The following is a 16,433-nucleotide window of genomic DNA, read 5'->3' on the forward strand; positions in this document are numbered from 1 at the left end:
CCCAGGCCCCACTCTGCAGCCCCTCCTAGGCCCCACTCTCCAGGCTTCCCCCGTCACCCTCATCCACTCCCTCCTAGTCCCTGGAGCTCCCGTACTGGGGCTCCTCGGCTCTAAGTTCCTTCGCACCCCCTGTCCAGTCAGTCTCCCTCACCCCCACCCCCATGCTTCTTTCTTCTCCCTTCTGAGCTCCTTCCCCCCAGGGTGCCCAGTCTGAGTGTGCTTTCTTTGACATCAGTGCCTACCTTTCCAAGCCCCCATCCTCCTTTATTCACCAGCACAAGGCCGTCCCCTCCCATAACCCCAGTTCCCTGGTGAGCACCCTAAGAGCTCTTCCTACAGTGAGCTCCTTCAGTCTGTGAGGAGGACACCTCCCCCTCCTGCAGGTGAGGAAACTGACGCTCCCAGAGGTTACAGAACTGGCCCAGGACACTCAGCTAGTTAAGTGGGACTTGACCCCAGGCTGCCTGGCTCCAGAGGGTCTGCACTGACCACTATCCTGTCCTGCCCCTCTTCGGGTGCACCCGTCACCCTCTGGTCCTTTTGTGCTCACCCCGCCTGCCTCTTGCCAGGGGGAGAGCCCGTTCTTCCTCTGCGCTCGAGGTTCCAGGAGGCCCAGGCCTGGCTGACAGGCTCTGCCTAAAGTCCTGCTGTGTGGCCTCACCCAGCTGCTGCGCTGCTGTGCACCCCACCCCCTGCGCCCCTTCCCCGACTGGCCTCAGGGCCTCCCCTGCCTCACAGTTGGCCTCACCCTCTGCCATGGGGAAGGGTGAAGGCCACTCTGTGTAAGATCCTTCTCTGTCCCTTTCTCTGCTGCTTCCCCTCAGCCCTCCCCACGGTCTCAGAGAAGGCCTGCCCCTTTTCCTCTCTGCGCTCAGCCCTCTGGTGTGCCCCTGCTGCTGGTGCCAGCTGCCTCCAGCTGCAGCTCAGCCAGACACAGAGCGTTCTTCGGGTCACCCCATTTCACTCAGCTCTCCTTTCCCCGGCATCTCTCCTTTTAGTGCCAAATAACAGCAGTGCCTCCTTCTGGTTCCTTTAGATCAAGATGCACCTGTTGTTGCCCAGGACTTTCTTCAACTTCAGTCAGATTTTTGGTGGAAGGAGTGTTCTTACCCTGAGTCTTTAGGACCAGGCTCTCTTCTCTTATTCTGTGGTGTTAAAAAAAAAGAAAGGGAAAAAAAGAAGAAATCAGGAGTCAGGTTCATATGTCTTTGGTTAATAAACATGACCGATCCTTCTTGGCATGGCATGGGGAGGGAGGCATGCCGTCTTTGAATGTAGGACCATGAGGAGGCTGAGGGTCGTGAGGAAAGCTTTACCCCTGGGAGGCTGCCTCTGGCAGGACGGCCAGAAAGTGGTAGAGACAGAGCACACAGGTGTGTGCACACGTACACACACACACACACACACACACAAGACATTGAGCATCTCCGCTGTGCCAGGCCCTGTACTGGGCACTGGTGTGCAGAGGAGAATGAGGCTGGACCCTGCTTGGGTCCCCCTTGGCAGCTTCAGACTCCATTGTCATCCTCCAAGTAATAACCCCGGGTCTAGGCTTGAGGGAAAACCCTTAGAGCAAAGTCTAGGAGTCCAGAGAGTGAGCTGAATGCCATGGGCACTGAGAAGCAGAGGAAGTGGTCAGAGACCACTCGTGGGAAAAAGCGGAATAGGGACCTCAGGCTGCTTTCAGAGGAGCCCAGAGGCTGATAACACCATACCAGGTCCCTCTGGCAGGGAAATGGGCAGGGAGGGAGGGGAAGCAGGGTCGCAGGGTGGGTTTAGTCCTGAGTGGTCTGCAGAGCAGGTCCCCTTAGTGTGCCCACCGGACACTGTTAGATGTTAGAGAATAGGCGTGTGAACGGGGCTCTGCAGACTCCCCTGCTCCTGGACCTTCACCCCCAGGGCCATGTTTAAGGTTCCGAAACGCTGCAGAAGAGAAACCTAACTGCTTGACCCGGCATTCCCCGTACTACTTTGGCCACTGACATTTCCCCCCGTGTAACGTCGTTTAAACCCCATGGAACCAGTGTTCCATGACAGACCTTTGGGGAGTGCTCGCTTCAAAAAATGCTAAATCCCTGCTTGCTCTGGAATGTGCCCACTTCTTATTTTGTGCAGGGGCCATGCCATCTAGTGGAAAGACTATGTATGGGCTTTAGAAAGGACAGGCCTGGTTTAAATCTCCCTTCCTATAAAATCACCAGCCTAGGTCAAGTTACTTAATTACTCTGAAATTTTGTTTCTTCATCTGCGAAATGGGAGAGATGATGTTAGCCATGTCAGAGGGATGTTGTGGTAGTTAAATGAGAAAATAATAATAGTTAACACTTATAAAGGGCTCATTCTGTGCCAGACACCACTCTAAGCACTTTATCTATCTCCGCCACTGCTCTGAGGTAGGTAACGTTATCATCTGAATCACACAGGTCAGGAGACCGTGACACACAAAGTTAAGTGTCATGCATATGCTGGACTAAGATTTACACCCAGTGCACTAATGCATGGTGGAGTCAGGATCTGAAACATGGCCAGAGAACCCTCTTTACCACTGTGTCGTAAAGGGCCTGCTGCATTAAAAACACTAAGTAGTATCAATTCCCAGGTGGTACATGGATATTTAAACGCAGGTCATTCCTTCCTGGGATTCCAAATCATTCTGCAGACCTTTTTTTTTCCCCCCCAGAGACAGAGAGTCAGAGAGAGGGACAGATAGAGACAGACAGGCAGGAACAAAGAGAGATGAGAAGCATCAATCATCAGTTTTTCGTTGTGACACCTTAGTTGTTCGTTGATTGCTTTTTCATATGTGCCTTGACCGTGGGCTTTCAGCAGACCGAGTGACCCCTTGCTCAAGCCAGCGACTTTGGGTCCAAGCTGGTGAGCTTTGCTCAAACCAGATGAGCCGCGCTCAAACTGGCGACCTCGGGGTCTCGAACCTGGGTCTTCCACATCCCAGTTCAATGCTCTATCCACTGTGCCACTGTCCGGTCAGGCCTGCAGACTTTTTTAAAATCAAATTTATTAAAGAAATAATCTGTATCTGCTTGAACTCTGCTGCTCCAGTTCTGACCTTTCTGTTTGCTGCACCTCCCCATCCTGAATCACCTCAGTTTGGACAGTGGCTCAGCTGTCAGCTGATCTAGGTTACTTCCCTTACCGGTCCCATCAGTCTTGCACATCCCTGTCCAGGACTGGGAGTCCTCCCAGAAAGCCCAGTGGAACCAAAGCTTCTTCCTTGGGTTGTTCTTCCTATGCTTCAGGGATAGACTTGACAAAGCTCTAAGAAGGCATTCTTTTTATCACTTGTTCAACAAACATTCACTGAGTGCCTTTACTGGGCTAGGTGTGTGATGTGTTTTCTGACCGTTAACTACATCCATGCATCCCTCTAACAGCCCTCAATAGTCCTCCACAACTGGAATTCTGGGCACTTTCTTAATCAAGGTATTAAGGGGTCTTTGCACAAAGACCAGCCTTGTCTGGTCTGATTCACACAGTACTCCTGATTACACAGATTCTGCTCCTTTGAGACCCTCTCAGTCAGCCCTCGAAGCCCTGCAGTTCCAAAGGAAATCTTCTTGATTTATGTTTGCTTGCAGGATTTCCAAGCATCTAGAGTTACCAGTAGGACTGAGTACACAAGTACCTGACAGTCACTGCAAATACCACTTGCCTCTGCTCAAAACATACTTCTCACCATCCAGTCCACCAGGCAAATATCTGAAACACCTAATTCAAGTCTAACTTCCTGGTCCTTTCTCCTTCCATTCACTGCCCACCCATCACCACCACCACCACCACCACCACACACTCACTTATTTCCTCCTCTGTTCTGCTCCTGTAACTTACATGAGCCCCAAGCTAGGGAAGAAAGGCATACCTTCTTCAAAACACTTGCCTGCCACCTGCTGGAAGATTGTTGAAGTGGCTCCTCAAATCCACCGCAAAGGCAAAAGCAAAACCTGAAGTCATGCGCTGCTGTGAGCATGTTGAGTGATAATGTCATACGTCTTTTCTTAAACACTGTCTCTCCAGCTAGACTGAGGGAATCTTGAACATAAGGACTGCTGATTCCTCTCTGCATTACCAATGCCCTGGCTTCCACTAGGGCCTTGAGAAATGTTTGTTGAATAATCCTAGTGCATATTCAGTGGGGCACTTGAATGTATGTAAACACAATAAATTTAAGTCAATTTTAAAAAATGCAAAATACAAAAAAATAATAATAATCCTGGTGCAGACACCTAGGTTCAAGGCACCTGGTCTCACTGGGTGAACGTTCTCTAAATCTGTTGCAAAGGCAACCAAACTCCCCATGGCAGGTGAAGGGAGACTTGCAGAGGGACAGGGTCCCTTCAGCCTCTCTGCTCAAAGGCCACCGCCATCTGAACAGACCGAAGCAAGTCCACATTCATCCCCTCAGTACACCTGGGGAGTATGGGATGTTGTGGGGAAGTAGATAAATAAGCATATAGCTACTACACAGGTAGTCAAAGATGTTGATTCACTATCATCCATTTTTCTTAAGCTGGGACCTTTTATTAAGCCACATCATAGAAAGCTGTTACTCCAGTGACATCCTGGGGCTTCACAAGTCTTAAATCTATTCAGCTGTTGCACCTGGGGGTGGGGGGCAAGAGGGTGGGGCAGGCTTTCAAAGGGGAAGACTTGTGTTCTTTCACAAACATGTTTCGCCTAAGCCATTTTGCACAGCGTTGCTCAGGACCCAAGGGAGCCCCTCCCTGGTGAGATGCCTCCTGGCTCAGCCTGTGCCAGTGCACTAGCTGATATACCTCCTGGCTTGTGCGAGGGCCTGTTCTTTCCCTCTCCGCCCTATTCTTCAGGAAGCCAGAGACAACGTGTTCGCTCAGTTTCTGTAGCGTTCCTGAACCAGGATGGCTCCTTCATAGCATTTCCCTTCATTCCATCCCCAGAAGTGCTTGTCTGGGGGTGGGGGGTGTTTCTTTGTGGGAGGTGGTTTTGGAGGCAGGACCAGCAGCAGTGTGATAGTTAGAACCAAAAGTGAGCCAGACACACCTCAGTTCAGTCCTCATTGCTAGCTGTGCCATTTAAAAATAACTTGGCCTCTTCAGTCCTTAGTTCCTCCCCTGGAAAATTGGGATAAAGATCACAATTAATGGAGAGGTTAGCATGAAGATGGAACTAGCCTAGTGTTCCCTTAGGAATGCCACTGTTCCCTTGGTCTCCTTCCAGGTCAGGCTTGGTCCGTGGCTCCTGGATCCTGGTCTGTATTTCCTTCCTCCTGCCTGTGTCAGGCAGTAAGAACTAGGGGACCAACATCCTGGGACAGAGGGGTTTCCTGGGATGCAGGACTTTCAGTGCTAAACAGGAAGGTCTCAGGAAAACAGAAGACTTGGTCACCCTAGTAATAACCAACCTCCGTGTCTCAATGGCTTATAGTAGCAAAGCTTATTTCTTCCTCATGCTGTTACCCGTCTAGAACCTGGGCTAATGGAAGAGCCTCTATTCAGGAAATTGCTGGTCTCTGCACAAAGAAACATGAGTTAGAGATTCTGTTCCAAAGTTGTGGCTGTCCTGTCCAGTCAGATTCATCAGCCAAGTCAAGTCACAGGTCCAGGCCTGATATTGGGGTGGCCTGCAGACTCTCCCCACAGGGAGGGGCAGCTAATCGTCACACCTGAATACATCTACATGCTGCCCTCTCTCTTCCTGCAACATTCAGGGGTTCAGGGACAGGGAGGAGGAAGGCAGATATAGACGCCTGGTGTGTGGGCATCTTCCTGTGGATGGTGTGTGTGGGTTTCCTAAGGAGCAGTTCGGCCTCACCCTGCTCTGCTCAGTAGAGGTTGATACCCTCATCCTTTTCAGCTGCCCAGGTGTCTCTGCTGGGGAAGCCTGGGCTGTGACTCCTCTTCCAGCCTTCTCGCTTCTTCATGTGGAGGCTCCGCGAATCTCATCCTTGTGCTTCTTAGAACAGTGGGTGCCCCCGAGTTCTTCCCAGGGGCCCTGCACAAGTCCCTTTGTGCCTTGCTTTTTTTGGCCAGCCAGCGAGCCTCCCCGACCTTTGGAATCTCTAACTCAGAAGTGGCCCATGTGTAGCCCTGACTCCAGGACCACAGGGCAGGCTCTCTCAAAAGCATTCTTGCTGTGTGCCACTTGGATGGCAGCACCAGGCCTGGCCCTGTCCCCCTTAACAGGGTCCCCTTTCACAGGAATCTGTCAGACGGAGTCCGCTCCCTTGGGTCAGATTCTTTCGGAAGTAGGTGGCACAGAGGAGGTTTTTCTTTTGTTGTTTCCCTTATTGTCTTACATCTAAGAATACTTTCTTGGAGAGGAAGCACTTTTCCAGAAATAATTGGAAGTGTCGCAGCTGGTGCAGGTTCTTCACCTTGTCCAAGCATATAAGAAAGGATTTTTTTATTTTTGTTCTACAAAGTATAGTGCCAAAATCCGTGTTAGCATTTATTATTTCTATAAGTCAATTTGAATATTGGTAAAAATGATCAAAATAAGAAACTTCATATGGTGTTTGGTGCTGAGAACCTTTATCTAAGTTTCAGAGAAGCAGGAGAGAGCGGGGTGGTCCTGGGAGACACTGCCATGAGAACGCAGTGGTTGGCGGGGATGGGGGGGAGGTAGAGACAGGCCGCAGGATGGGAAGGGAAGGGCGGGAGCAGCGTGGGGAGAGCCGAAAGGTTTCTCCTGGGAGGTGACACCTGATGGCACTTGAAAGGAAAGCAGGAGGTGACCAGGTGATGGAGTGGCTAGAGGGAGCCACACCTGCAAGGCAGTGTGAGCACAGCTGAGGCCATGTGCCCTTGGGAGCTTTAGCTCAGTGGCCTTGAGCTTTCCGGAACAGATGAGGAGGTTTGCATTGGATTTGGGCAGACAGTAGAGAAACTGCAGAGCCGGAAAGTGTTGAGCCATTCCTGTTGAATAGAGTCTCACAAGGGCGGACAAGCAAACTGCCAGGGGAAAACCGCTTCTCAGGCAAAGGAGCAGCAAAATGGCCCCGTACAGTGGCGGGCAGGCAATCCACCGTCCACCATCCACAATGAGGGCAAGCACCGTAGCCTTACATAGACTGTACACACGTGGCGCTGTCATGTGCTCATGCACTGGGCAGGCAAAGTACAAGCGAGCAAGCCTAACACAGCTGTTTTCCCAACCGGAGGGCTGGGCTAGCGGCAGGCACGCCATGGCAGAGGCCGGGTGTTGCCTGCTGGGGAGTTTGAGGTTTTATCTGGAAGGTTTGCAGCAGAGCAGTGAAGCCATTGAAGTGTTTCTAAGTAGGGGATTGACCTATCTCCGACCCCAGTGAGGAGGGGAGAGACTGGAGAAGAGGCAGCCTGGATGGAGGCAGTGACCAGGAGGTGGAGGGAAGTGGCCAGACCCATCCATCAGTGGGCTATGTGGGGGTCATGGGTGTGGGCTGGAGGGAGAGGAGGATGCCCTGGGTGGATCCTGGAATGTTCACTTGGTGGCTGGGAGGATGGTGTGGGACCTGGACAGGGCCTCTGACTTAGATGGAATCACATATGGTAGGCCTTGCCTCCAGCAGCATTTCCTGGGGACTTGGCATCCATTGGCCGCTGCTATGTCAACTGTGGCTTATGATCCATAAGTACAGAGCGCCTGGTCAGGTTGTTGGCACATACCCAGAGACTGGGGTTATCGGAGATGGTGAAGGTTTCCGAGTTATTCTGCAAAGGGGAATAAATTGAGATGACAAAATCAGTTCTATTCCTGGATATTCATCTGAAGACCTTTATAGTGATCAAAACAACAAGAGATAGTCCAAAGGTGATGAGATTTAGCCAGTGTGAAACACCACTCTCTTGCTTCAGAGAGGTCAGTAAAGCCCCATTTAAAGTCTAAATGTTGGCCCTGGCTGGTTGGCTCAGTGGTAGAGCGTCGGCCTGGCTTGTGGAAGTCCCGGGTTTGATTCCCGGCCAGGGCACACAGGAGAAGCGCCCATCTGCTTCTCCACTCCTCCCCCTCTCCTTCCTCTCTGTCTCTCTCTTCCCCTCCCGCAGCGAGGCTCCATTGGAGCAAAGATGGCCCAGGCGCTGGGGATGGCTCCTTGGCCTCTGCCCCAGGCGCTAGGCGACAGAGTGACGCCCCGGAGGGGCAGAGCATTGCCCCCTGGTGGGCGTGCCGGGTGGATCCTGGTCGGGCGCATGCAGGAGTCTGTCTGACTGCCTCCCCGTTTCCAGCTTCTGAAAAATACAAAAAAAAAAAGTCTAAATGTTGCCATCTCAGGGCAGAGCAAGAAAGGAGGAAGATGGCTACAACTCGGGTCTTCCTTTAGAGCCACCTCCTCCCAGATGCAGGGACTGCAGGAGACCATCTGTCCTGCTGGTAGGAGCTGGGCAGGGCTGCACCCATGCTGTAACCTGAGCCGGTGCCTTTTCAGAGTTGATTTCTCTTTAGCTTTGTGTGTGCACAGACTTACCGGAGGTTCATGGACATTTTCTTAAAACTTCTGAAAGCAAGCTGAGATGTTTAAGGTATTGGCTCTGCTGGCATTTTGTTTTGGCTTAATGTTTTCTGAAGACTTGTTTTCCATTGCTCCTTGTTGTCTGAGTTCAGGCAGGTAAGTAACTTCATTTGGGAGACCTGAGTGAAGTCATTAGCAGTGGGTGGAGCTTCTGGAGCCCCACCCATCTCTAGCTGTGTGACCTTGCCTAGTTCCTTCACCCTTCAACTGCGACTTCTCCTCAGTAAAACTAAGAAAACAATAGTATCTACCCCATAGAGTTATTTTCAGGTTTAAGTGAGTTAATCTACATAATGCAATAAGAAGAGGGCTCAATGCAATGAACACACTTAATAAGCGTGCACTATTAATACTTGATCCCCTATGAGAAATGAGAAATATAATGACCCACTATGAGAAATGAGAAATATAATTATCTTTCTTCTCTTAAGGCCATGTCCAAAATTCATGTTTAGTAATTTATTTATTTATTTTTTGTTGTGGTATTTTTCTGAAATGAGAAGCAGGGAGGCAGACAGACAGACTCCTGCATGCGCCCGACCAGGATCCACCTGGAATGCCCACTAGGGGCGATGTCCTGCTCATCTGGGCTGTTGCTCCAGTGTGACTGGAGCCATTCTAGTGCCTGAGCCAGAGGCCACAGAGCCATCCTCAGTGCCTGGGCCAACTTTGCTCCAATGGAGCCTTGGCTGTGGGAGAGGAAGAGAGAGACAGAGAGGAAGGAGAGGGGGAGGGGTGGAGAAGCAGATGGGTGCTTCTCCTGTGTGCCCTGGCCAGGAATCAAACCCAGGACTTCCACATGCCGGGCTGACGCTCTACCGCTGAGCCAACTGACCAGGGCCTCCATGTTTAGTAATTTAAAAGGCATGTTTTTCACAGAAAAATATCTCCTATGAAATAAATAGGCCCTGTTCCCTTCATGCGTTTGTAGTTTGACAGGATCTGAAGGATGGGACTGTGAGCCGTTGTTACACCCTGTAATTGGGAGCCAGGAGCTACCTCCCTCATCTCCCTGTGCTAATGTGAGATTTTATAACTTACTTGCCCCAAAGTGAACTGCCTGGGTTTTCTTTTCCTGTGCTCCACTACAGGGTTTGAGAAGAAGCTGACTGTCTGAAAGGAATCTGCAAAACATGAAAATCACTTTGAGGTGACCAATAAGTCCAGTGGCTCCTTCCTCCTGCTGGGGTGGATCTGAGGTTTAAGAACTGTAACTTCAGGTAATTAGTCATCATATTCCCTACCTTCCCCCCTTGCTGACTGACTCATTGGCAGCTTCCATGGTAGTTCTTTCAGGAAGGGTGGTTGCTTCCAGCCCTGAAACTTGGACTATTCCACCTCAGGCAGTTGTCTAGCTGGTCAGAGAGAGAGTGCGCTGGAGGTGGCACTCGTTCGTATGTGCGATGCAGCCCAAAGGGCCGCCATGACTCTGAGGGTAGGGCTCTGCACTCATTTCTGGCCAACTTCCCTTAATGTCAGTAATAATGTAACAGCAGTGGCAGCTACCCAGGAAGGCCTTTCTTGTGTTTAAAGGATTATAAAATGCTTCTCGAAGAATAAATCAGAATGAATCAATAAGGATGGCGTTTGAAATGATTGGTAACAGGATGTGTGGTCTAGTAAATGGTGTTGGGACAGTTGTTTATCCACTGAAGGGAAATAGGTTGAGAATTTCTTAAGTAGTGGACCAAAAATCATTTCCAAATGGACTAAAGTGCTAAATAAAGTAAAATGATAGAAATATTAGTAAAGAGAATATTCATACGATTTTAGAATGAGAAAGGTTTTTGTTTTTGTTTTTAATGTCACTATTATTATCACATGCAAATACCATAAGTAAAGTTAAAAGTCCAAAAGGAGGGAAAGTATTACAACATTTATGATGAACAAAGAATATATTTTTAATGTACAAATTTATTCATTTATTTTTTGTCTGCTAGGAAGTGTTCCAGGTACTAAGGGTACTGGCAGTAAACCAAACAAAATCCCTGCTCTTCTCATGATTATAGTGTAATGGAGAGGAAATAAAAAAAGAAGTAGATTCCTATAGGTCAAATATTGATAAGGGTTATGGAAAAAAATTCAGCAGGGTGGGGTAGCTAGGGAAGATTGGCAGGAGGTTGTATTATATGCAGTGGTGGGATTCAGCTGGTTCACACCAGTTCGGCAGACCACCTAATATTTTGTTGAGTTCAGTGAGCCAGTTGTTAAAATGGCACTTGTAATCAGGCTTCTCTCTAAGGTGGGCACCTGGGCAGCCACTCAAGGTGGAAATCACAAATTTACATTCCTTACTCTTTTTTTAGTGTTCATCTGAGCAACAGTATATTCTAAGTACCCGTAGTAATATCATTCGTCCATAGGTGAAAAAAATTGCAAGGGTGGACGCCAATCAAGAAGCAATATGGAAATATCTTAAATAACAGTTTTATTGTTTTTGTTAGGTATTATTTAATATTTTTTCATTAATATGAATCCCAGGAGAGGTCTGGGATGGAGATGTAAATGTGGGAGCTGTCATAGCTTAGATCAGTGGTTCTCAAACTTTTTGAAGTCGAGGCACATTTAAAATCCTACAAATAATTCTAGGTGCATTATATACAAATTTCTGAGAAATATTAAAGGAAAAAATATAAAGTCCAAGCATGCTTTTATGGTAATTAAGTGAAATAAATATGACAAAATTAAATTTATTCTGACATTAAAAAACATTTTTGTTACATTTTTTTGAGTTATGCTTTTTAGAATTCGTAAAAAAGAGAGGTTACAAAATTAAAAAACGACAAAAGTTATCTTTTTATATATATAGATACATTCTTAGTAAGATTTAGTAAATCAGTCAGGTCCCGGCACGAATGTGTTAAGTTTTTTCATTCTTATGTTTATGAGAAACATGAGCCTGTGTTCTAGCAATTTCTTCAATGTTTGGGCATCTATTTGAAAGGCAAACTCTCATTTCCTCGTCAATACATTGAAGAATTCCTCTCTTTTTACTCTTAATTGTGTTGAGGATAGAAAATCCTAATTCACATAAATAGGATGTTGAAAATTATAGTAAAATGTTCAAAGCTTTTTAAGATATTGCCACATATTCTTCTTTTATAGAAATCGAAAAGGTTTCAAGAGACAATTCTTTATGTTTAATCATCAATCCATGATCAGTGGATATAGCTGCCAGTTCTTATTCTGTTAATGTTAAACCAAAATCAGTTGAAGCAATAAGTGGGTTTCTAATGCAATCATATTGTTCAGTGTTAAGTGATGGAAAATGCTATAAATTAAATTCTGCCATCATCCTTCAAGTCCTATTTTGTTTACACTTAACTTTTGCTCACTTCCAGAATTGGATTCTTCAATATCACACTTCTTTTTGAGAAATTCATCCATTTTATTTGGGTGTATTTATCTAAAAATAATATAATGATGTGTTAATAATAAAAATAATTATGATATGTTAACAAAAAGCGGTATTTTTGTAATGAAATGGTATAATAGAGTAACTATATTTATTTTTATATCTAGACACATGCTGCAAACCAGCGCAGCTAGTAATTCCAGGTCCCGAGTGGGAACGGTGCGGAATTAAGAAAATATGCGGAAATAAGAAAATAGGGGGTTGGGAGGACCCTGTAAATACTGCTGGCAAGAACAAAGTGCGCCCAAAAACCGCATCTTGCTTTATTTATAGGGCAAAGTGAGGCCATTAGCAAATCTTAACTTTACACCAAACAAAGAATAGAAGAAACTTGCCACCAGTCTTTCCTGGGAACATAGGGGGTAGTGTAAACAATCCAGCACCACAGTTAACAGCCTTTTGCAGCCTAATCAGGCAAGTGACGTGAGGGGTTGGGCAAACTGTCAGCTTACAGCCAATTCCCCACACCTCTGTCCCCCCAAAATCTAAACTCCAAAAACATGTTGGTTTTTTGTTCCCCAACGGGCACGTATTTCTCTGGAATACCATAGGGTGCACCTGGAAATCTTCTAGGGTGTGCCAGTGCATCCTGGTGCACACTTCGAGAACCACTGGCTTAGATAGTATTTGAAGCAATGAAACTAGACAGATCTCCTAGGAAATGATTGGAGACACAGAGGAGGCCCAAGGACATCCATGGGACCCTCATTTAGAGGTGAGGTGAATGAGGAAGAGCCAGCTGAAGAGACCAAAAGGGTGTGGCCTCTGACAGAGAAGGAAACCTGAGAGAAAATGGCATCACTGAGACCCAGAGACAGTGAGGGAGGAGAAGTCAGATCTATCAGGTGTTGCTGTTGGGCCAGATAGGGAGCAAGTGAATGGAAAAGCAGCCATTGGATTTAGCAGTGAGAAGGTCACTTGTGACAGTAGAGGCTGTCTTATTGGAATGATGGGGACAAGAGCCTGATTGGAGTGGGTTTATGGAGGGGGAAAGGAGGGGAGTTGGAAACAGAAATGGGGCAGCAACTAGAGGGAAGTGGAGTTCAGTGATTTTTCCCTACAGTATCGGAGCTGTTGCAACGTGTTTTTATCCTCATGAGAATGGTCTAGGGCAGTGGTCAGCAAACTCATTAGTCAACAGAGCCAAATATCAACAGTGCAACGATTGAAATTTCTTTTGAGAGCCTACTTTTTTAAACTTAAACTATATAGGTAGGTACATTATTATTAACAATTAGGGTGGAGTACCCTTTGTGAAAGAGCCACACTCAAGGGGCCAAAGAGCCGCATGTGGCTCGCGAGCAGCAGTTGGCTGGATGGAAAGTGGATGATACAGGATTGGGGGCAGGGAGAGACTTCTGCAGTGAAGGTCTTGAGTCATGAGAGAAAATGAAGTCAGCACATACTGGGTGTGTGGGTCCTAACCAGCAGCATCTAGGCAGGTTGATGGCCCTTTTGTGAGTGAAGTAGAAAGCAAAGTTATCAGCTGAGAGGAAACATCTGGGAGATGCTGGGGGTTTGAGGAAAAAAGAGATAGTGTGACGTCCTCAAGCACAGAGTGGGAGAAGGGATGGAGCAGGGAGTTGGGGGTTGCTGGGCAGCACTGGGCCTCTGAGGTGGGAGGTGGTGGACTGAGCTTGAGGGCGGTCAGTTCATTGTACGTTTTTGTCCCACCAGGCTCAGGTGCCCAGGTGAACGTGAGTTAGGAGGCCCATCGACCCTGAAGACAACTTAGTAGAAAAACGGGGCATGAGTAGGCACACAGGAAACCAGTAATGCCTGTAGCATAGAACACCATCTGTAGTAACTTAAACATACAAGTGAAAACAAAATGAGGTTTTGTTTCTACCTTCAGACTGATAGGAGCTCTGGCCGAGGGTATAAATGGCTGGAGCTTCTCTGAGGCTCAGGGTTTCGGATCGAACTGAAACATACAGTGCATGTCCCGTGCTCTGTCAGTCCTGCTTTTGGATTTTGATACTCAGAGGCGATAGCGTAAATGCACAGAGACACGTGCACCAAGACGGTCACTGCAGCGATGACTGTGAAGGGAAAAGGTGGCACACACCCACGCAGGGGGCCTGGTTCACTAATCTGTGAGCATAACAGTAACAGCGGAAACAGGAGCTCACGCTTCTCTGTTGCTTTGCAGATGAGGAAACGTGGGCTCCGAGAGAAGGAGTGATCGCCCAGCCACACCTGTGGCGCTTGGAGCCCCGACTGCGGGCAGCACTTGGCCCTCTCCAGCTTGGGTTGGAGCTGGAGTTCCTCGTAAGGTACTTGTCAGCCTCTTTTTGGGGCCAACTCACCTTGTGCTTTAAAAGTATAAATTCTCAAAATGTTTTGCAAATTTATTTATTATGTCTTCATTTCATTATGCAAGGTGTTCCTTGCAGGGGATGCTGGGTATGAAAGGACAGTTGGGGCATATAGGACAGCCTTTGCCTGGGCTGCCTGTGAGAGGGGCCAGATTTTCCTTGCTCCAGAGTCAGACCTTCAGACCTATACAGGGCGGGCAAAAGTAGGTTTACAGTTGTAAGGCCGAGAAACTCAGTTTATTCTGGTATTATTAATTATTGTATTATTTTCCATATGAACAACTGTAAAGCTACTTTTGCCCCACCCTGTGTAATCTGAGAAAGTATATTTTCTGCTTTCTTATGACTTCTGTAAAAGCTGTAACAAAAATACAGACATAACAAGTAAATCATGTTTAGTGCATTGATTCAAGTTACTGGTTGGAAGAAAATGAAGTTCGGACTGTCAGAGAACATCTGGGTCAGGTGCCCCCTCGTGGGAGAAGCATTGGGCTATAACGGGCAGAGCCCTGGGCCCTGGTTTAGTTCCTCCACTCCCTAGCCTAGCTTCTCTGGGCGGCTCAGCAGAAAAACGAAAGTGCAGCCTAAATTACTATCCTAACTCCTAAAGTAAGTAGGATGCGCTTCCCTTCCTGTCAAGTCCCCATTCCGGTGGCTGGGTGAGAGATGTGTGCTGTAAATAAGCACCCACCCCCCCAGTGCCACCCTGCCCTCTGCCACTTTAGATGAACCCATAGAAATAAACACGACTCTGTGCCTCCTTGTACCCTTTCCAGATCTCCAATGGCAGACCAGAGAATGGACATTTCTTCCACAATCAGTGACTTCATGTCCCCGGGCGCCACTGACCTCCTCTCCAGCCCCCTTGGCACCAGCGGCCTGGATTGTACCCGCAAACGGAAAGGCAGCTCCACCGACTACCAGTAAGGCCGCTAGGCCCGCCCTCCTCCGGCTGAGCTTGGTGTCAGTTCGTGGGCGTGGACCATCCAGGGACCAGCTACCGGTTCTCCCGGAAGAAGGGATCCCCTTTGTGGAAAGGGATGGGAATGAGAGATGCAGCTCCAGATGGCTACACAGTTGGCTTTCTCCTTATCTTCCCCCTGGAAGCACGCAGGGGAGCCTCCAGCACTGCTGAGGTCCTACACTGTCCCTATCGAGGGACAAAGAAGAGCCTGAAAGCCAAGTTCTGCCTGTACCCCTTCCTTTATCGTCCTTTGCTCCTTTGAGCAAGATGACTATGTCCACGGATGTAACCTCAGTGGTTTCAGAGAGCTTTGCCTCAAGGCCTCTCCCTGAGGAAGCCGCTTAATTAATATTTGCGGAATAAGAAAGTAGCTGTCATCCTGAAAATAGCATAGGGACATTGAAATTGTCCTTAAACATTATTGAAATTAGTATTACCTGTTATATTAAATAGTATTTTTGTTTCTTTTTAGACTTGATGGCTTTTCTTTTGAGTAAGTAAACTTTCACACTTATAGTCAATTCTTCTCTATCTGTACAACACCTAGGGAATAAGGCAGGGTATGGAGAACAGTCAAAGGCACATTTTTTTCTGTTGAGGCATCTGTGTGGAATCTTACCCAAAGGTCTATTTAAGAGCTTTGCTTTTGTTTAATGAGGGAAAATGTCCAAGGAGGTGTCCCCCACCCACAGCAGGTGTCCTTTCTGCTGAAGTTCACAGGTTGAATTGGGGGGCACAGTGGCAATAAATAGGTCAGATGCCCACTAGGAGATGCTATTATTAGCATGTAAATTATCCCAGATGAGTCAGAGCAAACACCCAGGGGATGGAGACGGAGTGTGAGGACCAGAAGGGTGTCATTTCATAACTTGTTAACAGAGAGACTAGGAGATGTTTCCTGTGGACTATTGACATGTTCTAAGACCTCTGCTGTCTGTGGCTTCCAACCTTGTCATCACCCGTGACCTTCAGGTTTCCTTCAGGGACCCCAGTTTGCAAATCTTTTCTAATTCATTGAGACACTATAATTAAGCAAACGTAATCCCTTTCCCTATAGTTTTGATGTGCTAATGTCAGAAATGGAGGCAGGGCTTCTCTTTGCCCAAGCTGATCCTCTGGCCTCTGTAAGCAGACAGAAGTCTACACGAAAGAGGAGGAAGTTTTCATGTTCCTGTGTGGCCTGTAAGATTTCCTCTGGACGTTCAGACTAGCTGGAGAAATTCCCTGCCTGTGAGGAAACCCAGGGCGCTGATTGGG

The 16,433-nt window shown here is 47.7% G+C and overlaps 1 protein-coding gene across 6 annotated transcripts in view; it reads left to right on the forward strand.

Annotated features, from left to right (window-relative positions):
* BMAL1 (basic helix-loop-helix ARNT like 1) overlaps positions 1 to 16,433 on the forward strand; it is a 108,195-nt gene that overhangs the window by 59,544 nt on the left and 32,218 nt on the right. For 3 of the 6 annotated variants that reach the window (XM_066250995.1, XM_066250997.1, XM_066251000.1), the window contains exons 3-6: positions 9,571 to 9,699; positions 14,047 to 14,170; positions 14,989 to 15,135; positions 15,649 to 15,669. In XM_066250995.1, coding sequence (XP_066107092.1) covers positions 14,996 to 15,135; positions 15,649 to 15,669 — 161 coding nt within the window. In that variant the 5' untranslated portion in view covers positions 9,571 to 9,699; positions 14,047 to 14,170; positions 14,989 to 14,995. The remainder of the gene's footprint in view (positions 1 to 9,570; positions 9,700 to 14,046; positions 14,171 to 14,988; positions 15,136 to 15,648; positions 15,670 to 16,433) is intronic. The other 3 variants (XM_066250998.1, XM_066250999.1, XM_066250996.1) reach the window with 2 other exon arrangements.

This window comes from Saccopteryx bilineata, chromosome 1, assembly GCF_036850765.1.
Source record: "Saccopteryx bilineata isolate mSacBil1 chromosome 1, mSacBil1_pri_phased_curated, whole genome shotgun sequence".
Taxonomy (NCBI): domain Eukaryota; kingdom Metazoa; phylum Chordata; class Mammalia; order Chiroptera; family Emballonuridae; genus Saccopteryx; species Saccopteryx bilineata.